Source organism: Lepidochelys kempii, chromosome 16 (genome assembly GCF_965140265.1).
Source record: "Lepidochelys kempii isolate rLepKem1 chromosome 16, rLepKem1.hap2, whole genome shotgun sequence".
In the NCBI taxonomy this organism is placed as follows: domain Eukaryota; kingdom Metazoa; phylum Chordata; order Testudines; family Cheloniidae; genus Lepidochelys; species Lepidochelys kempii.
In genome coordinates this window covers 3,760,265-3,787,047 of record NC_133271.1, presented here as the reverse complement: position 1 = coordinate 3,787,047, position 26,783 = coordinate 3,760,265, and the positions used below count along the sequence as shown (strand labels likewise).

Below are 26,783 nucleotides of genomic sequence, written 5' to 3'. Positions count from 1 at the left end.
GGCTCCAGTTTTCTCTCCTCCTCCTGCCCTCACCCCATCCATCGGGCTGTCATTCCCCCCCACAGGAGTCCAGACTTGTCAGTCTCTAGCAGAAGGGATGGGTCCCATCATCATGTTACGTGCCCCCTTTCTCACACCAACAGGAAGTGCCTGCTATGACGGAGACTTGAGCCACCAATGGGGCTTCCCACAAGGATGGTGGGGTACAGCCTGCAGGAAGAAGGAAGCTCCACCTCTTCCCCATGACACTGCGGCCCAAGGCCTTTCCTCATGGCTGAATAAACGTTAAAAGTGGGTCCCTTTCCTTCCCCAGTTGTGGCAGTTGAATTCCAGCATTGCTGCAAGTATGTTCCTACCTCTCGGATTGCAGCTCCCACCACTCAAAGGCAGCCACCTCTGAGGTGAAACACACCTACTGCATGACAGTACACAGTAACCCTCCCCAACAATCGGGGGAAGGACATGAGGCCAAACTTCCATAACTCTTACTGAAGGAAGCAGAATATAATTATCCACGTGGCCAGTGGCTACCACACCTGCTCTTTATTGACTCACCTTCTAAAGACAGCACCTCCAGAACACTGGTTGAGTGCTGATGCAAAGGGAAGAAACCCCTGACTGGCTCATGGCTATTGCTTCCTTAAAGGTCTCCCATCCACATTAGAAAGGCCCAGGGCTGCTCAGTTTGGCTAAAGCACAACTTATGATAGGCCGATGGAGCAAATGTTAAAGAAATAAAACTGCTCAGGCTGCCTAGATACTGAGCATTCCTGGGGACTAATGCAGTTACCCACAGTGGGCGTACCATGCAGTTCCTGCTAGCTGCCAGCCAGGTACACAATGGGGAACACTGTCACGGCTATTGAGCCAATCTAGGTGCAGAGTAGGCACAGCTGAGGAATCACATGTCAGCGCGAACCTGGGGGGTTGGAACAGCCTTCCCCCTGCTGCCCCTTCAAACAAAGCTACTGCAATCTGAGCCCACTCGCCTAATCTGGAGGCAGGACAAGGAAACAGGACAGACACTGCTGCTTTCTCTGTTCGAAACAGGCAATCCGTGTCCGCCCCATGGAAATGGAAACCGTCCACATTTATTTTCTTGCCTCTAGAAAAGAAAGTGAGGTTGAGGGGTGAGAACAGAGGAGGAGCTGGGACCCTGGCACAGGAGCTGTATGTGTTTGATTGTAAACAACACAACAAAAAAGTGCAACAATTAGCTCAAAAAGACAAAAGATTAAATTTCTTGCAGGTCTTCGCTGTGGGTCAGGGGTCTGCTTATCCAGCAGATGGAAACAGCGCTGCCTCCCCCCTCCCCGCCCCGCGAGGACCTTTGGCACAACAGATGGTGTCAGTCTGTGGACATGAATGTCCTGGCCTGCATGTTGTCCTTGGTGGCACCCAGATCCATGGTATTAACCCAGGAGAGACAAGAAGATGAGTCACAGGAGAGCCTCTGGAAATCTTCACTGTTTCCATAAGATTCTGGCTCATTCCTCTTGGGCTGGGGTTTGCAGCATCCCCTCCTCTTGGGTCACGACCATCCAGTATAATGGCCTTGTTGCCCACTATTATGAGCATCTGTATTCCTGAAGCGCCTTGGCACTCATGTCCCGTAGTGCCTTGGCCCCAGACCCCATGACAGGCAGCAAAGAGCTTCAGCTGATGGGGCAGTTCCTGAACGCCATCCAGGTTCTGCTGCTCTTGGTGCACATGGTTCAGCATGGCTGCTGGGGAGCCCCCAGGCCTTTGGATGCAGCCAGGCCACTAGCATGACTGGGTATATCACTGAGAAGAGATCAGGAAAAAAGTTCATTAGCCAGAGGCTGCAGTGATGGCCCTGGAGGGTGCAGAGAGGGTTAAGAGGCCCAGAGCAGATGCAAAGTGGCTGATGTCGCCTGGGACATTTTGCTGTCTGAGAAGACGTTGAGCTCTGGACTCCAGTTATGGGGCTTGCCAAGCCCTCAGCCTATGCCCCACAGGAACTGCTTGGTCCAGAAGATGGAGAAGATGAGCAGCAGCGTCACAGTGAGGATGATGGCCATCAGGTAGGCGAAGATGCGGAACTGGGGGTTGCGTATGCACTGCCGAAGGGAAGAGCGGCTGGGGATGGAGGTCGGCCTAGGGGAAGCCTGGGAGCTACCTAGCCTGGGCCCTGGATCTGTTCCCAGGTTGAGGGTATAAACCCTGGGCTGGCGCAGGAAGTACCGTGATTTCTGCTCATCCTTTAAGCACAGCTGCCGGCCCTCCAGGATGATATGGTTGGGCTCCAGTTTGAGCAGCCGCAGGACATCCGAGTTGGTGGGCAGCTCGGTGATGGGCTGGTTGGAGGGGAGCACTGTGGGGTGGCGGCAGAGTGGGCATTGCAGCCGGTTGCGGTCAGGGGACACCAGGCTCAGGTGTGCCAGGCACTCGATACAAAAGTAGTGCTGGCACTCCAGGAGCTTTGGGGTGCGGAAGGTGTTGTTGAAGGGGTTCCAGCAAACCGGGCAGTCTGCCTCTGACTCCCCGCACAGCCCTTCTGACATGGTCTCAGTGGGGCAAGGCGCCATCCCCAGCTGCTGCACCCATGAAGCCCATTTGCTGTGAGGGTTGCAGGAAAGATGATCCCACCAGCTGCCTGGAACAACACAAAAGGCCCAGTAACAATGCATCCCTCTGCACCCCAGTGACCTGCTAATCTCCCCAGGCACGTATACCCTGCTCAGGACAGGACAAGATGAGCTGGGCAGCAGGGCAGGGGCTGATCCAGCCACACACTGCAAGGACCCCGGGAAGGGGAGAATCGGTACAGGTAACAGGTCAGTCCAACCAGCAGCAAAGTCCCTTGAGGCAGTGAAGAACCTGACCCCAGGCAGGGAGCTGGATGGGTGCTACAGGGGACTGAACATGAAAACCATGCTCCCAGTGGCCTGGTAAAAGTGACAACAAGAGAGATGTTGCACTGGCTCCAGTGTGATCTGATGGGCTTTCAAACAGACGGGAGAAGCCATGAAGCCATTATGCCAGGCTCTTCCTCCCAGCGACTTCAGCTTGGAACTCAGACAAATCCTCTGGTGATTGTGAACTCGGAGGTCTGGCCCGTCCAGGTGGCATTAAAGCTGTCTTGCAGGTGGCCCGCAGCCATCATGGGTCTGAGTGGGGAATGCAGCTAACCCTGATACAGAATGTCCTGGGGAACCCTTAATGCAGGATTGATGCATTCAATCAGCCCAGGAAACCGGAGAACACGGGCTGCTGCGTTGTGGGCAAAGGCCAGGCTGGAGCACGCCCAGGATGTCTACCCCAGTAGCAGCAGAGGCCCCTGTCAGGATTGGGCCCTGAGCAAATATACCCAGAAGCAGGTCTGGCCTTCCCCCAAAGATGCCCTCAAGCCAGAGCAACAAACACATTTCAAAGAAAATCCAAGTGTTTGTCATTGCATAGAGGTCTCAGCCTCTTGTTGGAGAAGGTAGAAAGATGCTCTGGTTACCAACCCCCTCATCAATGCAGGGTCAGCATAATGCCCTGGGCCCTTCCCACTGGGGGAGGGGCTCAGATCAAGAGCACAAGGGGGCACCAGGCTGCTCATTCTGCCTGACAAACACTTGGATCCAGCTAGCCACATCTGTTCAATGCGTACAGCACCCAAATTGAGGGTCCGTTGGGAGTCAGTGCTGGGCTCCCAGCCTGGGCGTTGGAGAGACGCCCTAGCCGGGGCAGTCTGGGCATGGTCTGCGGAATGGCAACAGCGCAGAGGGGCGCCCTGAGAGCAGCGCCTGGCACTACACCAAAGCACCACTCAGGAGGGCTCCTGACTGATTGCCAAGAATCAGCACTACCCCCCCGCCCCCGGACAAAGAACCAACCATGGCACAGCACGGAAACACGCCTGGCTGTGCTACAGAAAGCTCCCTCCCAGCTGCCCTTGGGGAACCAGAGGCTGCAGGGGACACTTACTTTCACAAAGGGGGCCCAGTATCACAGCTGAACGTCGGCCCCATTGCTAAGCAGGAGCCCCTGGCAGGGGGCACAGGGCAGCAGGGCTCTCCTCCTGCCCCTCAGAGAGGCTAGCAAACATGCCCTGTGCAATAATCCTCGCCCTTCATCCTCCTTTGCAGTCTGCATCTGCCTGCTCCTCGCTTGCAGCCACACACCATGGCTTAGCAGTGGGCAGGGCCAGCAGTGGCCTCAACAAACAGGTTTCTAGTGGAGAGAAGAGGGAGGGGAAAATAGCCATCCATGAACTAGCTGCTCCCGAGAAGGCTGTAACTGATTTTCATGGAGCAGCACACAGGGCACTGAGCTCCAAAGGGCTGGCAGTGACTGTTGTTTACAGAGTGCACCTGGCACCGGAGAGAGGCGTGGGCAGGGGAGGGGATAAAAATACCAACAGGAGGGAATTAGGTCATGTACATCAGCTTCCACCCCCAGAGCAGGCCCGGGCAGTTCAGGGTTGAGGCTCACCTGGTGGGTCAGGAGGGAAAGCCCTTCTGTCTAGGGCTGCTGGCCCCACACACCAGCTCACAGACAGCACCCCATGTATAGACAGGTGGCCTGCTGGCAGCCTCAGTGCAGAGGGGATGGGCCAGATAAGCCATGAGGCCAACCCCCTTTTCTTCTGAGGCTCGTGGGATGGCACTGGAAGAGGCCAGTGCTTAAAATGGGTGGGAGGGTGTCTAGCCTAATGCAAGAGCAGCAGCTTTGTTAAGAGAGTGCTTAAAGTTCACCCCACCAGGGACACGGGACGCCGGCGGCAGACCAGGATCACACGGGACATGGCAGCCTGGGGTCACATGGGACGTGGCGGGGTCATATGGGACGTGGCAGCCTGGGGTCACTTGGGACGTGGCAGGGTCATATGGGACGTGGCAGCCTGGGGTCACTTGGGATGCCAGCAGCCGGCCAAGGTCACACGGGACACTGGTGGCAGACCAGGACACTGAACATGGCTCTTCCTGAATCCTAAGCTAGAGCCCTAAGCACTGTGCCATCCTACCTTCCCTTTGTGCCAGTAACCATCCTAGCCCGTCTCCCTTCCCCCAGCTCACTGAAATGCACTGATCCCCACTGCCCCTGCCCCCCACCCTGGCCTCTCCTCCAACACTGCTTCCCTTGGCCTCGTTCACCCCAGGCCCTGCTTCTGCTCTAGCACCTGCCCATTCAAAAGAGGCAAAACCACCCGACAGAGCAACATAGACACACTGGATTCCTTGGGGCAACAGGGCAGCACTACCTGTCCCCATCCCCATCCCTTCCAGGCTCTGTTGTGCCTGTCTGACTTAACCTGCCAAGTTCTTGTGGCTGTGACCTTGGCCCTGCTCCCCTCTCATTTACCCCTGAGCATTGGGGAGGGTAACATGCCAGTCGTTCCCCCAGGCTTGCTGTGGTCACAACCCCGCCCCCCCCCCAGCCATGTTTCTTCTCATCCCAGCCCAAGCATTTGCCCCATGCACCCTTGCCTCCCCTGGGGTGCACCCTGGTTCTGGAAAGGGAACTGCCTGCTAACAACTACTGCACTTCGTCTTCTGTGGGCTCCCCCAGAGCCAAAGCGCTGGGCTGGATACCCGGCCAACGGACACAGCAGCAGACTAGCCCTGAAATGTGTTCCTGGCAATGGGCTCAAAGCCCTGGAGCAGGGTCCTACAAGGGGGCAGCTGAAGCTAGAGGCCTGGGTCCTCCCCCTGCAAGCACCAGCCCTGCCTAGGCCTGGGCTGCTTGAGAGACTTGTGCTGGTTTAACTCAAAGGGGTTTTTAAACCCTTTAGTTCAATGGCTGCAAACCCAGGGGCTGCTCAGTTTTTAGTTTAGAGCAGTTTATTTCAGTTTAGCATCAACAGTTCCTAGTGACTTATGCTAAACCAGACTAAGCCCGGGTTAAACAGTAATCAGAGCATCCACTTTAATGAGATGCCCCAATCGCTACTTTAGCTAAACTGGCACAATGTTCCCCTGCAGATTGGGACTGAGTCACTTAGGCCTAAATGGACAAACATGGCCTCTACATTTGGGTCCTTCCGCTTTTGGGTGCCCAGTCCCCGAGGCCTGTTTTTCAGGCGTGCCAGCACCCCTGTTCCAAAATTTAGAAGTGCCATCTGCAGCAGATACCCCTCCTGAAGGTGCGCCCAGCTCCTGGCAAGTCCAGCTGGACCATCTCCCAGGTCCAGAGCCCCATAGCCCAGTGCTTAGTGTCCTCTGGGTCCAGGTGGGAGCCTTGTCTCCCTGTCCTCAGCTGGCAGGGCTGTGAGCAGGGGATAAGGGGCTAAGTGCTGCTGAAGTGCACCTGTGATGGGGGAGGAAGGGACAATGGTGCTGTTGGTGGAGAAAATGGCCACCAAGTGTCACTGGGTGTCAGGCCTAGGGGTTTGGGGCACCTGCCAGGCCTGCATGGGCAGGCTAAACCGGGAGCACATTTCAGAGCCCCAGAACTGTCAGCAGCCACCACCTGGACTCAGCCTCCAAGCCACCCACATCTTGAGCACCTTCCTCCCAAATAGCTGCCCCTCATCTTCCTCCCCCTGAGTGACAAGTGTCACCCCTCCCCCACTCCAACCTGAGTGACTGGTGTCACCTCTCCTCCCTCCCCCTGAGTGACATGTGTCACCCCCCTCCCTCCCCGAGTGACAGGCAGCATCCCTTTGCTCTCTCTCGTCCCCCTGCGTGGGGTCCCGTGTTCCCGTATGGCCAGAAGCTCCCAGCAGCTCTCCTGAGGGTCAGTGCCTGGTGGATGGTGCATGTGGGCAGTTCCTGCTGCTGCCCAAAGCAATGCCCACACCCCAGGGTGCTCCCTGCGGGCTGATTTCTGTGGCATCATAGTGACACCTAGTGGTCAGTTAGGACAAGCCCATGGATCACCCTCGGGGGGTGTAAGCACAATTCCTGCAGGGCTGTGGCTGAGGGCAGCTGTCTCCAGGCCTGTGCTGGCTTTCATATGGCCTTGGCAGCAAGACAATGCCCCCGTCCTTCTGCTTCCAGCTGGTGGCTAGAATCAAACCTCAGGTCCCCTCCTTCCTGTTGGCTGATTTCAGCAATACCTCTGCAGGAAACCACTTCCAGACACTTCCTGGAGCTGTGTGGAAGCCCCTGGCCCCACTCGATTGGGCCTGAGGCCAGCTGCTGGCTCCAGAGTTTCCCAGGGCACAGAGCCTGGCTGGCTCTCATGCCAGTTTTCCGTATTTCTGGCTCCTAAGGTCACGTGCCCCTCACTGCTCACCTGTCCCAACTAAAGCCATGCCACAGCCAAAGTGACGGTGAGAAAGCAACGGTAACCATGGAAATTACACCCAAAGAGAGGACAAAAAGAAAAGGAGGACTTGTGGCACCTTAGAGACTAACCAATTTATTTGAGCATGAGCTTTCGTGAGCTACAGCTCACTTCATCGGTACTCCTTTTCTTTTTGCGAATACAGACTAACACGGCTGTTACTCTGAAAAGAGAGGACAGTGTGAGTTCGTCTGTCTGGAGGGGGCGGTGCAGATGCAGCTCATGGTCAAGGTGCCCTTAGCAGGCAGAAATACTGATCTGATGCAAACACACCGGCTGGTGAATTGTGCCGGGGGCTGAACTCATGACGGCACCTCACTGAGAACATCCCCACTGCACCAGGCGCAGGCTGGATCATATTACACCTGGGGAAGCAGAGGCAAAGCAAACAGCTTACTCAGTAATTCACTGCCATGGCCGGGCCCAGCCCCCAGGCCCCGATGCCTCGGGTGGCACCTTGCCTTCTGCCGCCCTCAGCAGAGGGGAGCTCAGGCGGAACGGAAGGAAAGGTGGGTGCAGACTGTACCCCCATGAAAGCACGGACCTGGAGGTGACTCCAGACAGCCGGCGTCAGCCCCAGCCTTGCAAGCACTCGCTGCTTATTCCAGAGCTGGGATAAGGCCTGTTGGCCTGACTCTTTTGCCATGCAGGGTCAGCGGTGCCTTAATAAACCAACAGCTGCACAAGCCTGGGAAGCCCCAGAAAGGCTCTGCCCATCTTTAGCCCCTGCTTGGACAGAGGGCAGGGCCCTGCCGGGGCATGCAGCACTTCCACTAGGAGCACTGGGCATGTGCAGCTGCACAAAACGGCTGTGGAAGGCAAAGGGCATTGCCTGGTTTTCAGCCTGAGCCACGGATCCCTGGTCCCATGGACACTAGGAGCCTAGTTCTGCAACCGGGGAATTCGTCCAGAGTTCTGTCATTGGGAACAGGATCTGACCAGGCAGCTGGAGCAGGACTGGGCCCTTTTTGCTCCCTCAAAGATTCTCAGCCAAGGCTGAGCCTCCTGAATCCCTTTGCGGTGGGTCTGAGGCTTGGGCTCCCCTTGGTCTGGGCACCTGCCCCATTGGGTGAATGGAAGGGCTGGGGACCCCGCCCCGCACCTCCTGTTGCCAGGACAGCCACCCTGTGAGGAGCAGCCCTTTAACCAAGCTCCTCTATGTGCTTTGTCCTGCACAGAGCAGGGCCAGTCCTGAGTCGCCTGCTGTGAAGCCGTCAGTGCTCCCTGCAAGGCTGAACCCCAGCGCCCCAAACCCCTGCTGCTGAGCCAGCCCCAAGCTAGATTCCTAGCCAGTCAGGACTTCTGTGCTTAGCTCGTCTGACCCCCAGAAAATACAGGCCAGAAAACCTCCCCAGATTGATTCCTGTTTGAGCTAGAGCAGATAAACATCCACACTTGATTTAAAAATTGCCCATGATGGAGAATCCACCACAATGCTTGGAAAACTGGGGGAGGGATAGCTCAGTGGTTTGAGCATTGGCCTGCTAAACCCAGGGTTGTGAGTTCAATCCTTGAGGGGGCCATTTGGGATCTGGGGCAAAAATTGGTGATTGGTCCTGCTTTGAGCAGGGGGTTGGACTAGATGACCTACTGAGGTCGTCCCTTCCAACCCTGGTACTCTATGGGAAATGTACCCTGTGTTCCAGTTGGAATTTGTCTAGCATCAATGTCTAGCCATTGACTCATGTTAAACCTTTCTCTTGCTAGATTGAGGAGCCCAGTATTAAATATTTGTTCCCCATGTAGGTACTTATAGAGTGTGATCAAGTCACCCCTTAGCCTTCTCTGTGTTAGCTAAATATATTGAACTCCTGACATCTATCACTGTAAGGCAGGGTTTCTAATCCTTTCATCATTCCCATGGCTCTTCTCTGAATCTTCTCCAATTTATCATCATCCTCCTTTAACTGTGGGAACCAGACTTGGACACAGGATTCCAGCAGCGTTTGCACCAGTACCCCAAATACAAAGGTAAAATAACCTCTTTACTCCTACTTGAGATTATTCCTGTTTATGCATCCTGGGATGGCATCAGCCCCTTTGCCCACAGCATCGCACTGGACGCTCATGTGCAGCTGATTTTCCACCATGACCCCCAACTCCTGCTCAGCGTCACTCTTTCCCAGGATAGAGCCCCCCCATCCTGTGAGTGTGGCCTATGTTGGTTCCTAGATGTGTGACTTTACGTTTAGTCATATTTAAACACATGTTGTTTGCTTGGGCCCAGTTTACCGAGTGATCCTGATCGCTCTGTATCACTGATCTGTCCTCTTCATTATTTACCACTCCCCCAGTTTTGGTGTCATCTGCAAACTTTATCAGTGATGATTTTATGTTTTCGTCCAGGTCATTGATAAAAACATTAAATAGGGTAGGGCCAAGAACTGATCCCTGCAGGACCCCACTAGAAACACCTCCTCTGGAAGATGATTCCCCACTTGAAACGACATGTGGAGATCTATCAGTTAGCCAACTTTTAATCCATGTGCCATCTTTCTAGTTTTTTTAATCACAATGTTGTGCGGTACCAAGTCAAACACCTGACAGAAGTCTGGCTCATATGTCATCACTATTGCCTTTATCGGCCAAACTTGTCATCTCAACAGAGGTGAGGCTCGTCTGGTTTCTTGTACGACTTCAGCGTGGTGAAGGTGCCAGCCTGGCACCTCTGGAGAGGAACAGCCTCGGTTTAGGCATCTGCCTGGCACCACATGCTGCCCAGCACTGCCCTGCCAGTGTCCCTCAGGGTGAGCTGAAGGGAGCATCCCCAGGAGTGAGGGGGAGGGCAGCTCCAGGGGCAGCACAGTGGGCCATTAGTACCACTTGGGGGGATGGCTGGTCTGTGATGTATTCGTGTGTCTTGGGAACCACCCTGAGACACCTCGGTCCTTTCCCATAGGGCACCCAGGAGCCATGCAGCAGCGTGTGTGTGTGGCTGCACCACGCTGTTGTCCAGGGCTGAGCCTGCAGCCTGGAGGTCTGTCAGCTCCAGGGGAGGAGACTGGTGGATTAGTCTGAGCAGCATCTTCCTGATCACGGCGCGCCTGGCAGGAAACCCCTGTGCCGCGTTGGCCAAAGGCTGTGAAAGAGACCACTACAGACACCATGACTCTGGGAACAGCCTGGCTGCAGGGAGAAACCGTCTGGCGGGAAGAGCCCTGGGCTTCAGGAGCCCAGGCATGAGCATGAGCATGAGCTGCTGGCGGAGAGTGGCCAGAAGACAAAAGACTTAGTCCAGAGAGGGAGCGGCTGGAGGGCGGGAAGGAGGGGTGGGGAGCGTGGAGGGAAGGAAAGTGAGAGACTCAGTTTGGGAAGAGATCGGGTGCAAGGGAAAGAGACACGATCTTGCTTTACTGTCTTGCAGGCAGGGATCGACCAGTTCTTTGCTCGAGCCAGGGATAGCCCTGCTCCACCTGCCGTTAGGGGGTCCTGGGGAGTGCCCCAGAAGGTCTGAGGCTCTCAGGTTGTGACTGGCACTGCAGGGGTGGGGCATAGTGAGGAGTAGAATGGAGCTGACGCGGAGGGTGACCGGGATCACAGCCGCCATCACCAGCAAGATGCGGCACAAAGCGGGGCCGCTCCTCTTGCCTCGGCAGGCAGCTCACCTCTGAGCTGTGGCTGATGCTGCTCGTGCGGCTCTGTGGCCTCCCAGCCACACAGGAGTCCTGGAGCCAGACCCAGAGCTGCCCCTCGGTATGGCTGAAGTGGACACTGCAGGCCCCCTCCATGCGCTCCCGGCGGATGGCGAGGTTGTTGTGCGGCCGGGGAAGCCCGCTGGCTGGGAGCCTGGTGCACTGCCAGCACGGGGGGCACTGGATGTCGGCTGGCGGCTGGGACTTGAGGCTAAGGCAGACCAGGCCCTCCAGGCAGATGGCGTGGCGGCATGGCAGCACCTTGGGGGTGCACAAGGCATTGCTGTAGTGACTGAAGCAGACGGCACATTCCACCTTGGGGGCTGGATCCTCCTGGGAGCCCATGGCTGCCGGTCCTGCGTGCAGCACAGGCAGCCAGACGACGCGTTAACACAGGCCCCAAGCAGACCCTGCCAAGAACAGCCGTGAGATTAGCCTGGCCCACGAGACACCCAGCCCTGGGAACCCAGAGTGAGGAGCCCAGTGCAGCAGCTACTGGCCTCCTCCCTCCTTGTGTGGCTGCACTAGGGCTGCTTACTGCATGCTGGGCTGCGCACAGGCAGGTCACTCTGGGAATTGCCCCCTGCCATCCACCCCACGGCACTGGCTACAGCCCATCCACCCCACGGTGCTGGCTACAGCCCATCCACTCCGCTGCGCTGGCTACAGCCCATCCACCCCACGGCGCTGGCTACAGCCCATCCACCACACGGGGCTGGCTACAGCCCATCCACCCCACGGCGCTGGCTATAGCCCATCCAACACACGGGGCTGACTACAGCCCATCCACCCCACGGCGCTGGCTACAGCCCATCCACCACACGGGGCTGGCTACAGCCCATCCACCCCACAATGCTGGCTACAGCCCATCCACCCCACGGCGCTGGCTACAGCCCATCCACCCCACGGCGCTGGCTACAGCCCATCCAACACACGGGGCTGGCTACAGCCCATCCACTCCGCTGCACTGGCTATAGCCCATCCACCACACGGGGCTGGCTACAGCCCATCCACCCCACGGCACTGGCTACAGCCCATCCACCACACGGGGCTGGCTACAGCCCATCCACTCCGCTGCGCTGGCTACAGCCCATCCACCCCACGGCGCTGGCTACAGCCCATCCACCACACGGGGCTGGCTACAGCCCATCCACCCCACAATGCTGGCTACAGCCCATCCACCCCACGGCGCTGGCTACAGCCCATCCAACACACGGGGCTGGCTACAGCCCATCCACCCCACGGCGCTGGCTACAGCCCATCCACCACACGGGGCTGGCTACAGCCCATCCACCCCACGGCGCTGGCTACAGCCCATCCAACACACGGGGCTGGCTACAGCCCATTCACCCCACGGCGCTGGCTACAGCCCATCCACCCCACGGCGCTGGCTACAGCCCATCCAACACACGGGGCTGGCTACAGCCCATTCACCCCACGGCGCTGGCTACAGCCCATCCAACACACGGGGCTGGCTACAGCCCATTCACCCCGCGGCGCTGGCTACAGCCCATCCACCCCACGGCACTGGCTACAGCCCATCCACTCCGCTGCACTGGCTATAGCCCATCCACCACACGGGGCTGGCTACAGCCCATCCACCACACGGGGCTGGCTACAGCCCATCCACCCCACGGCGCTGGCTACAGCCCATCCACTCCACTGCGCTGGCTACAGCCCATCCACCCCACGGCACTGGCTACAGCCCATCCACCCCACGGTGCTGGCTACAGCCCATCCACTCCGCTGCGCTGGCTACAGCCCATCCACCACACGGGGCTGGCTACAGCCCATCCACCCCACGGCGCTGGCTACAGCCCATCCAGCACACGGGGCTGGCTACCGCCCATCCACCCCACAATGCTGGCTACAGCCCATCCACCCCACGGCGCTGGCTACAGCCCATCCAACACACGGGGCTGGCTACAGCCCATCCACCCCACGGCGCTGGCTACAGCCCATCCAACACACGGGGCTGGCTACAGCCCATTCACCCCACGGCGCTGGCTACAGCCCATCCACCACACAGGGCTGGCTACAGCCCATCCACTCCACTGCACTGGCTACAGCCCATCCACCACACGGGGCTGGCTACAGCCCATCCACCCCACAATGCTGGCTACAGCCCATCCACCCCACGGCGCTGGCTACAGCCCATCCAACACACGGGGCTGGCTACAGCCCATTCACCCCACGGCGCTGGCTACAGCCCATCCACTACACAGGGCTGGCTACAGCCCATCCACTCCGCTGCACTGGCTACAGCCCATCCACCACACGGGGCTGGCTACAGCCCATCCACCCCACGGCGCTGGCTACAGCCCATCCACCACACGGGGCTGGCTACAGCCCATCCACCCCACGGCACTGGCTACAGCCCATCCACCACACGGGGCTGGCTACAGCCCATCCACTCTGCTGCACTGGCTACAGCCCATCCACCACACGGGGCTGGCTACAGCCCATCCACTCCACTGCGCTGGCTACAGCCCATCCACTCCACTGCACTGGCTACAGCCCATCCACCCCATGGCGCTGGCTACAGCCCATAGAATCATAGAATCATAGAATATCAGGGTTGGAAGGGACCTCAGGAGGTCATCTAGTCCAACCCCCTGCTCAAAGCAGGACCAATCCCCAATTAAATCATCCCAGCCAGGGCTTTGTCAAGCCTGACCTTAAAAACCTCAAAGGAAGGAGATTCCACCACCTCCCTAGGTAACCCATTCCCAGTGCTTCACCACCCTCCTAGTGAAAAAGTTTTTTCCTAATATCCAACCTAAACCTCCCCCACTGCAACTTGAGACCATTACTCCTTGTCCTGTCCTCTTCTACCACTGAGAATAGTCTAGAACCATCCTCTCTGGAACCACCTCTCAGGTAGTTGAAAGCAGCTATCAAATCCCCCCTCATTCTTCTCTTCTGCAGACTAAACAATCCCAGTTCCCTCAGCCTCTCCTCATAACTCATGTGTTCCAGACCCCTAATCATTTTTGTTGCCCTTCACTGGACTCTCTCCAATTTATCCACATCCTTCTTGTAGTGTGGGGCCCAAAACTGGATACAGTACTCCAGATGAGGCCTCACCAATGTCGAATAGAGGGGGATGATCACGTCCCTCGATCTGCTCGCTGTGCCCCTACTTATACATCCCAAAATGCCATTGGCCTTCTTGGCAACAAGGGCACACTGCTGACTTATATCCAGCTTCTCGTCCACTGTCACCCCAGGTCCTTTTCCACAGAACTGCTGCCTAGCCATTCGGTCCCTAGTCTGTAGCTGTGCATTGGGTTCTTCCGTCCTAAGTGCAGGACCCTGCACTTATCCTTATTGAACCTCATCAGATTTCTTTTGGCCCAATCCTCCAATTTCCTTAGGTCCCTCTGTATCCTATCCCTCCCCTCCAGCGTATCTACCACTCCTCCCAGTTTAGTATCATCTGCAAATTTGCTGAGAGTGCAATCCACACCATTCTCCAGATCATTTATGAAGACATTGAACAAAACTGGCCCCAGGACCGACCCCTGGGGCACTCCGCTTGATACCTACCGGCTGCAACTAGACATGGAGCCATTGATCACTACCCGTTGAGCCCGACAATCTAGCCAACTTTCTACCCACCTTATAGTGCATTCATCCAGCCCATACTTCTTTAACTAACTTTCCACCCCACGGCGCTGGCTACAGCCCATCCACTCCGCTGCGCTGGCTACAGCCCATCTACCCCATGGCGCTGGCTACAGCCCTTCCACTCTGTTGCGCTGGCTACAGCCCATCCACCCCACGGCGCTGGCTGCAGCCCATCCACTCTGCTGTGCTGGCTACATCCCATCCACCCCGCAGTGCTGGCTACAGCCCATCCACCCCACGGCGCTGGCTACAGCCCATCCACCCCACGGCGCTGGCTATAGCCCATCCGCCCCACGGCGCTGGCTACAGCCCATCCACCCCACAGTGCTGGCTACAGCCCATCCACCCCACGGCGCCGGCTACAGCCCATCCACCCCACGGCGCTGGCTACAGCCCATCCACCCCATGGCGTTGACTGGAGCTCATCCACCCCATAGTTGTGCAGAAGTCAGTGACCCACCATTGGCTAGCTGAAACCTGGCTAATTTAAACCCGTCCCCTGCATATCTGCCACTGTCTGTGCTCTCTGTATGAGCCATCAATGTGCTTAGCTGAACCATTTGCTCTGACTCTTTACTTGTGTGATCAGCCCCAGGGTCCAGTTCTGAATCAAGCAGCCCTTTTAAGAGGAGAAAGCACCTGGTGAACAGCAAAGAGTGACCTGGGAACAGCTTGTTCTTTGATATAACACATGAACCTTTCAGTATTTCCATCTGGTTCTTACACCGGGCCCATCACCCTGTTATCTGAGTACCTGGCTAGGAGAACGTTGGCACAGAACAGACTTTATCAGCATATGAATGGCACTGAACTGAATCGGAGTAATTTCTTCATGAGTCTGTTTGGTCCTTATTCAACCAGCTATAGCAAGGCGTTATGCCTGGGCGTTCTAGCTGTTAACCAGGAACAGACCAGCATACTCTGGAAGGGTTACACTTACAGAGCTGCATTAACTCAGATTGCGAGCTCCTCGGGGCAGGGCCCAGCTTTCTGGTTTGGGTTTGTCCAGCACCAAGCACACTGGGAGGCTGCTCAGTGGCTGGGACTCCTGGGTGCTCCAGTAACACCACTAACAAGAACTAAACCAAAGCAGGAGTGGCTTTTGGAAAATGCTGTTTGTTTAATGGCCAGGGATCAGAAAGGCTGCCTGGTGCACACTGCCCATTACGTTGTTATGGCAGGGGTGTGCTTGGAGCTGAGCACACTTGTTCCTGGATTGCTAGCACTGGATTACTTATGCACTAATGCAGTCACATGAAGGATTACACGAACTTTTTGCAAAAAGCTGTAAGGGGAGAAAGCAGGTGAACCAGCATGCTAAGAACCCCGAGCATGTTCCTCTAACTTCTCCCAGAGAGTCACTACTTCAGCATATTTCATCTTGATATCAGCAAGGTGAGTAACAACCCTGGGCAGCTTCTGATTTCTTATTTCAGGTTTTTTCTTTCCCTGGATTTTGCTCTGAAGGCCAAAGACAGACTCAGTAACTTCTTACCCATGGGGTACCAAGCAGGCTGCAGAGTCCAAGCACAGCATCCTCAGGCTGAGGAGCCAGCAGAAACTCAGCCCTCCCCATGGATCAAACCTACCTCCTCTGAACTGGCTGATGCCCGCAAGCTTTACTGAGTGCAGGCCAGGTGTGCCGGGGAAAGGGCGCTTTGTGACAGGAAGTTAGCCATGCAAATCAGCACATTTACATAGCAGCCTGCACTGTCACAGCCAGGCCACGCAGACAGGCCAGGACTGCACTGGACACTGTGAACCTGGTTGACAAAGTGGGAATTTTCAGTAATATTTTTATGACCCTGATGTGTGCCTCAGTTTCCCCTATATGCTGTATTTTATCCAGTGGGTGAAAAAGGACTGTTTGCTTTCAGGGCAGGCTGGGAGACATGGGTATGAATGGCACCTAGATGCCTGAGCCAGGCACCATCATTAAAAAGGATTGGACAAGGCCAACCCCATCTCAATGGAGAATCTGAAAGACAACAGCAAAGCCAATCACCAGCACAGCAATACCTAGCAAGCAAGGCCCAGAGGGAGATGGATTTCCCCACCTCTCAGCAGGGAAACTGAGCACAGTCCCCAGCTGGAGAACAAAGGGCTGGGGTGGTGTGAGGTGGGGGATAAGAGTTGGCTTCTGGAAGGCATCAGGGCTCTTACCTGGGAACTGACCCAGGAGGTCAGACGGAGAGAGACAGAGCTTGAGCAGCTTATAGCAGTTCACTATAGCTTGGCTGGGCTCTGGGATGACCAGAATGGTCTATGCTTTAACTTTCAGTTCTCTCTGCCAACCTAAGGACTTCCAATGCTGTGTTCAGGCTGACTAATAAACAGGGGCCGGCTCTAGATTTTTTGCCGCCCCAAGCTCCGAGAGCGCAACTGCCGGACGCTGCCCCTGGAAACATGCCGCCCCAAGCACGTGCTTGCTTTGCTGGTGCCTAGAGCCGGTTCTGCTAATAAACCCGCCTGTCGCTGCAAATGCTGCACGAGGTGTATTAGTCCCTGCAGAGTGAACACGTCTCTAACCCGGAGTCTGTCCGCTGGACTCACTGGGCAGAGCTCAAGGGGTGAAGCGGGAGAGCTGGGCCCCAGAGGTTCAGTCTCAGGAGGCAATGAGTCTGCGTGGCCTGCCCTGGAGGAAGAGTGAGCCCAGCTGGGGGTCTGGCACACCGAAGGGGTTCCTCCTAGAGCCTGTCCCAATGCTGTGGGCGTTGCACCGATTCTGTGGATCTGTGACACCTGCGCTCCCAGCACAGGGTGAAGGGAAGGTGGCGATGGGATGGGCAGGGCAGCAATCAGGCATGCCAGTGGGAAGCGATATTCTACTGGGAGCCTGATGCCTGTAACCCTGCATGCTTGGTGACTGTAGAATCTAAAGCAGGAAAGAGGAAGCCCCCCTGCTGTATTTAGGGGCCACACAGCACAGCCAGATCCCCCAGAATCTGAGCTTTCATTTCGAGCAAGTAAAACCCCCTGGGATGTGAAGAAAACATTCCCTGTGCAAACCAAGTGCAACGGAAGCAGTCCTGTCTACCTGAGAGCAGACAGCCTGACCCAATAACCTCACCATACACCTCTTAATAGTCCTGGGGTGGCCCTCTCTGGCGGCAAAAGTGGGTTGAGCTGAGCGTGGGAGTTCATCCTCGCCAGGCACAGGAACGGGGGGGGTCCATCTGCTTTCAGCAGAGAGGGGAGCTCTGCCCCCTGCCGGGGTCATCCTTAGGATTTTTGGGGCCATATGGAATATTATTAAACTGGTGCCCCTATGCGCGACTTGGGGCACAGACACCCCCCGCCACCCAGAAGGACCCCTCCCTCCCATTGCTCACACACACCGAGCTTCATATGCAGCAGATGGTGTGTCAGCCTCGACTTGCAGCTAGGTCAGGAAGGATGAGACAGCAAAGGATACTGAGCTGCCCAGCCCGCCTCACAGCGACGGAGAGTCACAGTTCCCCACAGAGACCCCCGGACCCTCTCCCTCACGCAGAATGCATGGGGCCAGTGCATTCGGCTCTCTGAACATGGGCCCTCTCTAAGGAGAATGCAGTGTGCGCTGAGTCTGCGGGAGCCAACCCGTTCTTACCTGCTGTCCTGGTGGTGCCCCAACTTTTCGGGTACCCTACAGAGCCGTATATGCTGCGTGTGCCTAAGGATGGTCCTGCCCCCTGCTGCCTTGCTCTCCAACCTCTGGAGGGCTGTGTGGGTGGGTTAGTTAATGTCTGTGCAGCACGCTGAGCTGGGAGAGTGCTCAGGAGAGAGCAGGGCCAGCAGAGGTCCTGGCCAGGTGCTACAGGGTCTGCGCTGGCTGTCGGTGGGGTCTGGGGGGAGCTGAAGATTTTGACCTACCTATTTGAAAGACACCGCCCTCTCCGGCCCAGAGTGAGATCAGCAGGGGTGCTTGAGCGTACAGCAGAGAGGAAGGCGCTCACAGAGCTACAAGGACTCCTCTCTCATCGGCCCCAAATAGCCTCTTGCCATTTGTCTCCATGTGCTGCCCTTCCAGAGTAGGCCTGGGCCAGCTCATCCCTGCTCCAGTGCCTGTCCCTTTAAGGGCCGAGGGGTGGCCAGAAAAGTGCTGCCGCCTTGAATGACATAAGAGCGGCCAGACTGGGTGAGACTAAAGGCCCGTCTAGCCCAGCGTCCTGTCTGCCGACAGTGCCAATGCAGGTGCCCCAGAGGGAGTGAACAGAACAGGGAATCATCAAGTGACCCATCTCCTGTCACCTAGTCACAGCTTCTGGCAAACAAAGGCTAGGGACACCATTCCTGCCCATCCTGGCTAATAGCCATTGGTGGACCTATCCTCCATGAACTGCAATAGTTCTTTTCTGAACCCCATTATAGTCTTGGCCTTCACAACATCCTCTGGCAAGGAGTTCCACAGGTTGTCTGTGTGTTTTATGAAGAAATACTTCCTTTTGTTTGTTTTAAACCTGCTGCCTATTAATTTCATTTGGTGACCCCTAGTTCTTGTGTAACACTTCCTTATTTACTTTCCCCACACCAGTCATGATTTTAGTGACCTCAATCATATCCTCCCTTAGCCATCTCTTTTCCAAGCTGAAAAGTCCCAGTCTTATTAATTGCTCCTTATATGGCAGCTGTTCCATACCCCTAATCATTTTCGTTGCCCTTTTCTGAACCCTTTCCAGTTCTAATACATCTTTTGAGATGGGGCAACAACATCTGCATGCAGTATTCAAGATGTGGGCATATGGATTTATATAGAGGCAACATGATATTTTCTGTCTTATCTATCCCTTTCTTAATGATTCCTAACATTCTGTTCACTTCTTTGACTGCTGCTGTACACTGAGTGGATGTTTTCAGAGAAGTATCCACAATGACTCCAAGATCTTTTTTGAGCGGTAACAGCTGATTTAGAACCCATCATTTTATGTGTGTAGTTGGGATTGTTTTCCAATGTGCATTACTTTGCATTTGTCAACACTGAATTTCATCTGGCATTTTGTTGCCCCCAGTCATCCAGTTTTGAGAGATCCTTTTGTAGCTCTTCACAGTCTGCCTGGGACTTAACTATCTTGAGTAGTTTTGTATCCTCTGCAAATTTTGCCACCTCCCTGTTTACCCCTTTTTCCAGATCGTTTATGAATATGTCGAATAGGCTGGTCCCAGTACTGGGGAACCCCACTATTTACCTCTCTCCAGTCTGAAAACTGACCATTTATTCCTACCCTTTGTGTCCTATCTTTTAACCTGTTACCAATCCATGAGAGTACCTTCCCTCTAATTCCATGACAGCTTACTTTGCTTAAGAGTCTTTGGCGAAGGACCTTGTCAAAGGCTTTCCGAAAATCTAAGTACACTATATCCACTAGATTCCCCTGTGACGGTGCACTCCATATGATGTTATGAAAATATGTTAATGAATGTGAATATAATGTAACTGGAATATGCTTCATGTAAAAGGTCTCTTGTAAGGTATCATTACAAAGCTTTGAGCAGGGGGTTGGACTAGATGACTGCCTGAGGTCCCTTCCAACCCTTATATTCTATGATTCTATGAAAGCTTATGATCTACTGAGTGTGGTCATCCTATTTGTATAAATGTATCATTCTTGTATCTGAAACTAGAAATATGAAATATAACTAGGAGGTCCTATTGTAATTATGCAAAGTGTGGGCCATTAATGGTGGCTTGCACTCTTGATGGCTCCCATTAATCAGGACAATTGGTTGTAAATGGCTCTGTTTAATTGTAAGTCTTCCAGTATACCTGTGTGCTCGCAAGTGGGTAATGAAGTCTTACAGTGACGTGTGATCATGTCAGCTGAACTGGAATCCATCTTTAACCTGGTGCTTTTCCATTTAGAAGGGAGCGTGGGAACCCAGAGAGGGACAAAGGATTCCCACCTGGTGTAAAAGATAAATAAGGGGGTGGAACAGAACAAAGGGGGCTGCAGTCATGAGAAATCCCCTAGATACCATCTGAGCTGGAACAAGGACTGTACCAGGGGAAAAGATTGGGCCCAGACTAGGAAGGTGGCCAGTCTGTGAAAAAAGCCTATTGAAACATCCCTGAGGGTGAGATTTATCTGTATTCCGTTTTCTTGCTGTATTAGGCTTAGACTTATGTGTTTTATTTTATTTTGCTTGGTAATCCACTTTGTTCTGTCTGTTCTTACTTGGAACCACTTAAATCCTACTTTTTGTATTTAATAAAATCACTTTTTACTTATTAATACCTGGGGGGGAGGCAAACAGAGAGATATGCACAGCTATCAGTGTTATAGAGGGCGAACAATGTATCAGCTTTATACAGAGTAAAACAGATTTATTTGGGGTTTGGATCCCATTGGAGCTGGGTATCTGAGTGCTGGAGACAGGAGCACTTCTTAAGATGTTTTCAGTTAAATCTGCAGCTTGTGGGGGACGTGATTCAGACTTGGATCTGTGTTTGCAGCAGGCGAGCGTGTTTGGCTCAAACAAGGCAAGGTACCGAAGTTCCAAGCTGGCAGGGAAAATGGGCTCAGAGGTAGTCTAGGTACATCAGGTGGCAGTCCCATAGGGGTTTCTGTGACCCAACCTGTCACATCCCCCTGGTCCATATGCTTGTTGACCCCCCTCAAAGAATTCTAGTAGATTGGTGAGGCATGATTTCTCTTTACAAAAACCATGTTTGTCTTTCTTCCACAGGACAGAAGCGACTTTGTCTGTACAAAGTGCAAGCTGGTCTCCATATTGGAAGAGAAGGTTCAAGGTCTGGAGCAACAGGTATCGACGCTGCGTTGCACAAGAGAAACTGAAGATTTCCTGGACAGACGTCAGGATATGCTTCTACAGACACAACGTTCTGAAGTTTCAGAGCAGGCTGCGCAGCGGGGACAGGAGGACGGTGAAGAAATTTGGCAGCATGTGACCTCCAGAAGAAGAAAGGGGAGCGTCCATGTACCAGCAACGCAGATACAGGTAAGTAACCACTTTCATGTTCTCTCCACAGTTACTAATGCGGAGAGTGGACTAGATGATACATCTGAGGGAAGGGAACAGAAGGAGACTCCGCCAGTTGAAAAGCATGAGATGCACTGTCCTAGGCATGGGGGTTCCACAACCACCACTCCCAAGAGAAGGAGCGCGTGGTGGTGGTCGGGGACTCTCTCCTCAGGGGGACTGAGTCATTTATCTGCTGCCCTGACTGGGAAAACCGAGAAGTCTGCTGCTTGCCAGGAGCTAGGATTCACGATGTGACGGAGAGACTGCCGAGACTCATCAAGCCCTCGGATCGTTACCCCTTCCTGCTTCTCCACGTGGGCACCAATGATACTGCCAAGAATGGCCTTGAGCGGATCACTGCGGACTACGTGGCTCTGGGAAGAAGGATAAAGGAGTTTGAGGCGCAAGTGGTCTTCTTGTCCATCCTCCCCGTGGAAGGAAAAGGCCTGTGTAGAGACCGTCGAATTGTGGAAGTCAACGAATGGTTACGCAGGTGGTGTCGGAGAGACGGCTTTGGATTCTTTGACCGTGGGATGGTGTTCCAAGAAGGAGGAGTGCTGTAGCTCACGAAAGCTCATGCTCAAATAAATTGGTTAGTCTCTAAGGTGCCACAAGTACTCCTTTTCTTTTTGCAAAACCTGAGAGTCTCTGGATTAAGTTTAGAAGTGTGAGCAACAAGGGTGATGTCATGGATGGAGTCTGCTATAGACCACCAGACCAGGGGGATGAGGTGGACGAGGCTTTCTTCCGGCAATTCACAGAAGTTACTAGATTGCAGGCCCTGGTTCTCATGGGAGACTTCAATCACCCTGATATCTGCTGGGAGAGCAATACAGCGGTGCACAGACAATCCAGGAAGTTTTTGGAAAGTGTAGGGGACAATTTCCTGGTGCAAGTGCTGGAGGAACCAACTAGGGGCAGAGCTCTCCTTGACCTGCTGCTCACAAACGGGGAAGAATTAGTAGGGGAAGCAAAAGTGGATGGGAACCTGGGAGGCAGTGACCATGAGATGGTCGAGTTCAGGATCCTAACACAGGGAAGAAAGGAGAGCAGCAGAATACGGACCCTGGACTTCAGAAAAGCAGACTTTGACTCCCTCAGGGAACTGATGGGCAGGATCCCCTGGGAGAATAACATGAGGGGGAAAAAGAAAAGGAGTACTTGTGGCACCTTAGAGACTAACCAATTTATTTGAGCATGAGCTTTCGTGAGCTACAGCTCACTTCATCAGATGTTTACCGTGGAAACTGCAGCAGACTTTATATACACACAGAAATCATGAAACAATACCTCCTCCCACCCCACTGTCCTGCTGGTAATAGCTTATCTAAAGTGATCAACAGGTGGGACATTTCCAGCACAAATCCAGGTTTTCTCACCCAGGAGAGTAGGCTGTATTTTAAAGAATCCTTATTGAGGTTACAGGGACAAACCATCCCGATGTGTAGAAAGAATAGTAAATATGGCAGGTGACCAGCTTGGATTAACAGTGAAATCCTTGCTGATCTTAAACACACAAAAGAAGCTTACAAGAAGGGGAAGATTGGACAAATGACCAGGGAAGAGTATAAAGATATTGCTCGGGCATGCAGGAGTGAAATCAGGAAGGCCAAATCACACCTGGAGTTGCAGCTAGCAAGAGATGTTAAGAACAACAAGAAGGGTTTCTTCAGGTATGTTAGCAACAAGAAGAAAGTCAAGGAAAGTGTGGGTGCCTTACTGAATGAGGGAGGCAACCTAGTGACAGAGGATGCGGAAAAAGCTAATCTACGCAATGCTTTTTTTGCCTCTGTCTTCACGAACAAGGTCAGCTCCCAGACTACTGCACTGGGCAGCACAGCATGGGGAGGAGGTGACCAGCCCTCTGTGGAGAAAGAAGTGGTTCGGGACTATTTAGAAAAGCTGGACGAGCACAAGTCCATGGGGCTGGATGCGTTGTATCCGAGAGTGCTAAAGGAGTTGGAGGAGGTGATTGCAGAGCCATTGGCCATTATCTTTGAAAACTCATGGCGATTGGGGGAGGTCCCGGACGACTGGAAAAAGGCTAATGTAGTGCCCATCTTTAAAAAAAGGGAAGGAGGAGGATCCTGGGAACTACAGGCCAGTCAGCCTCACCTCAGTCCCTGGAAAAATCATGGAGCAGGTCCTCAAGGAATCAATTCTGAAGCACTTAGAGGAGAGGAAAGTGATCAGGAACAGTCAGCATGGATTCACCAAGGGCAAGTCATGCCTGACTAATCTAATTGCCTTCTATGACGAGATAACTGGTTCTGTGGATGAGGGGAAAGCAGTGGATGTGTTGTTCCTCGACTTTAGCAAAGCTTTTGACAGGGTCTCCCACAGTATTCTTGCCAGCAAGTTAAAGAAGTATGGGTTGGATGAATGGACTATAAGGTGGATAGAAAGTTGGCTAGATTGTTGGGCTCAAGGGGTAGTGATCAATGGCTCCATGTCTAGTTGGCAGTCGGTATCAAGTGGAGTGCCCCAAGGGTCGGTCCTGGGGCCGGTTTTGTTCAATATCTTCATAAATGATCTGGACAATGGTGTGGATTGCACTCTCAGCAAGTTTGCAGATGACACTAAACTGGTGGAGAGGTAGATACGCTGGAGGGGAGGGATGGGATACAGAGGGCCCTAGACAAATTAGAGGATTGGGCCAAAAGAAATCTGATGAGGTTCGACAAGGACAAGTGCAGAGTCCTGCACTTAGGACGGAAGAATCCCATGCACAGCTACAGACTAGGGACCGAATGGCTAGGCAGCAGTTCTGCAGAAAAGGACCTAGGGGTTACAGTGGATGAGAAGCTGGATATGAGTCAACAGTGTGCCCTTGTTGCCAAGAAGGCCAATGCCATTTTGGGATGTATAAGTAGGGGCACTGCCAGCAGATCGAGGGACGTGATCGTTCCCCTCTATTCGACGTTGGTGAGGCCTCATCTGGAGTACTGTGTTCAGTTTTGGGTCTCACACTACAAGAAGGATGTGGAAAAATTGGAAAGAGTCCAGTGGAGGGCAACAAAAATGATAAGGGGACTTGAACACATGACTTATGAGGCGAGGCTGAGGGAACTGGGATTGTTTAGTCTGTGGAAGAGAAAAATGAGGGGGGATTTGATAGCTGCTTTCAACTACCTGAAAGGGGGTTCCAAAGAGGATGGATCTAGACTGTTCTCAGTGGTAGTAGATGACAGAACAAGGAGTAATGGTCTCAAGTTGCAGTGGGGGAGGTTTAGGTTGGATATGAGGAAAAACTTTTTCACTAGGAGGGTGGTGAAATACTGGAATGCGTCACCTAGGGAAGTGGTGGAATCTCCTTCCTTAGAGGCTTTTAAGGTCAGGCTTGACAAAGCCCTGGCTGGGATGATTTAGTTGGGGATTGGTCCTGCTTTGAGCAGGGGGTTGGACTAGATGACCTCCTGAGGTCCCTTCCAACCCTGATATTCTATGATTCTATGATGATTCTATGTTGACTTTTCCTGAACAAATTATGTTCCTCTGTGTGTCTGACGATTTTGTTCTTTACTATAGTTTCAACCAGTTTGCCCAGTACTGAAGTCAGGCTTACAGGCCTGTAATTGCTGGGATCGCCTCTAGAGCCCTTTTTAAAAAAATTGGCATCACATTAGCTATCCTCCAGTCATCTGGTACAGAAGCTGATTTAAATGATAGGTTACAAACTACAGTTAGTAGTTCTGCAATTTCACATTTGAGTTCCTTCCGAACTCTTGGGTGATACCATCTGGTCCTGGTGACTTATTACTGTTTAATTTATCAGTTTGTTCCAAAACCTCCTCTAATGACACCTCAATCTGGGACAGTTCCTCAGATTTGTCACCTAAAAAGAATGGCTCGGGTTTGGGAATCTCCCTCACATCCTCAGCCATGAAGACTGATGCAAAGAATTCATTGACTGATGCAGATTCTTGCACAGTGTGTTTAAATACATGCCAAGGGCATCCAAGAGAGGTGGATGAGCGCCCTGTGGTGAGTGGCTGATTTTAAGATCAAACTAAAGATTGATCAATCAATGTGGCCACTGTTTCTGGGGATGAATTATCCCCAAAAGTGACTTGGGGTTTTACTGGTTTATTCCTAATGCGCAATTATTCAGCCAATAGTTCATGCAAACCCTTCCTGCCTATATGCTTCTCTCGAGTACCGTGCTATTCCACATTCATCATTTGCAGGCTATGATTTGTCACATGCTTTTTTTGCTGCTCTCACTGGGTGACCATAGGTTTGGTAATGTCTGGTTCTCGCAAACCCCCCTGTTTGCAAACAAGCAGATTTGAGGGGACTTGTCCCCTGAAGAACCCTCAGTGACATGACTGTTCCTGACCAGCAAATACCATGGATGTGAGTGTGGCTGGCGAAATCCAAGGCTTTCAGTCAGAGCAATGGTCACAAATTCTAGGCAGTCTGCTGAGCTCTCACACTGCATGTCCAGAGTCATGATCCCGATGCAACACCAAAGACTGGACTTGTGGGGCGGCTTTCCAGCCAGGCACAGTGGATTTATCAGATGGCTTTGGATTTTCTGTCCAGCACATCTACATGTATCAAACATTCATCACTCCAGCTAGAGCAGGGGTTCTCAGGACAAATTTTTTGGTGGACTCAGAATGTGGCCACCAACTCTTGCTGGTGGCTGCTCTCACTTTTTCCTAAAATACTTCATTAGCTTTAGGAAAACCAAATAAATATGCACATAGATATGTCCAAATCACTGGAGTTTATTTATTGATAGCCAGTAAGTCTATTGTGAAAATTGGTATTAACAAACATGCAAGTATCACTTTTCACAGCAGACTTACTCAGCCCTGGCAAGCCTGGGGACAAATAAGCCCCGGATGGAGGGTCGGGGGAGGCAGTGAGGGTTAGGGGAAATGGGGGTTGGAGGCTGGGAGAAGTAGCGGAGGGCTGGAGTCTGAAGCCTTGCGGCTGGAGGACAGAACCCAGGGACAGAGCCCGAAGCCGTGTGGCCGGGGTGAGGGCCTGCCATCATGCAGCCAGAGCCCAGGGCTGGAGCCTGAAGCCCCATGTCCAGAGCCTGCTGCCTCGCCACCTCAGGGCTGAAGCCCCATGCCCAAGCCCCACCACCCCTGGGAAGGTGGGGAACTTACTGGCTGCCTGCTCCTCCAGCGTTGTCCCCCAGGTGACTCCAGAGGGGGGCAGGGCCCAATCCCTGCTGGTAGCAACCAACACCAAAGCAGTGCATCCAGGAGCAACAGAGAGGGGGAGAGGGCGTTACTTTGCCCCCCCCCACATCACAGCCCAGAAGGCCATGACCACAAGAGAAGTCCCTGGTGGCTGTATGCGTCC

At 53.7% G+C, this 26,783-nt stretch overlaps 1 protein-coding gene across 1 annotated transcript; it reads right to left on the bottom strand.

Annotated features, from left to right (window-relative positions):
* Positions 1-1,148: 1,148 nt before the first annotated feature.
* On the bottom strand, positions 1,149-26,609 carry RNF183 (ring finger protein 183). The gene is made up of 3 exons (XM_073314569.1): positions 26,585-26,609; positions 3,937-4,182; positions 1,149-2,617 (listed from the first exon to the last, which is right to left on the bottom strand). The coding sequence occupies exon 3, from the start codon at positions 2,547-2,549 to the stop codon at positions 1,962-1,964; it is 588 nt and encodes a 195-aa protein (XP_073170670.1). The 5' UTR covers positions 2,550-2,617; positions 3,937-4,182; positions 26,585-26,609; the 3' UTR covers positions 1,149-1,961.
* Between the last annotated feature and the right edge of the window lie 174 nt (positions 26,610-26,783).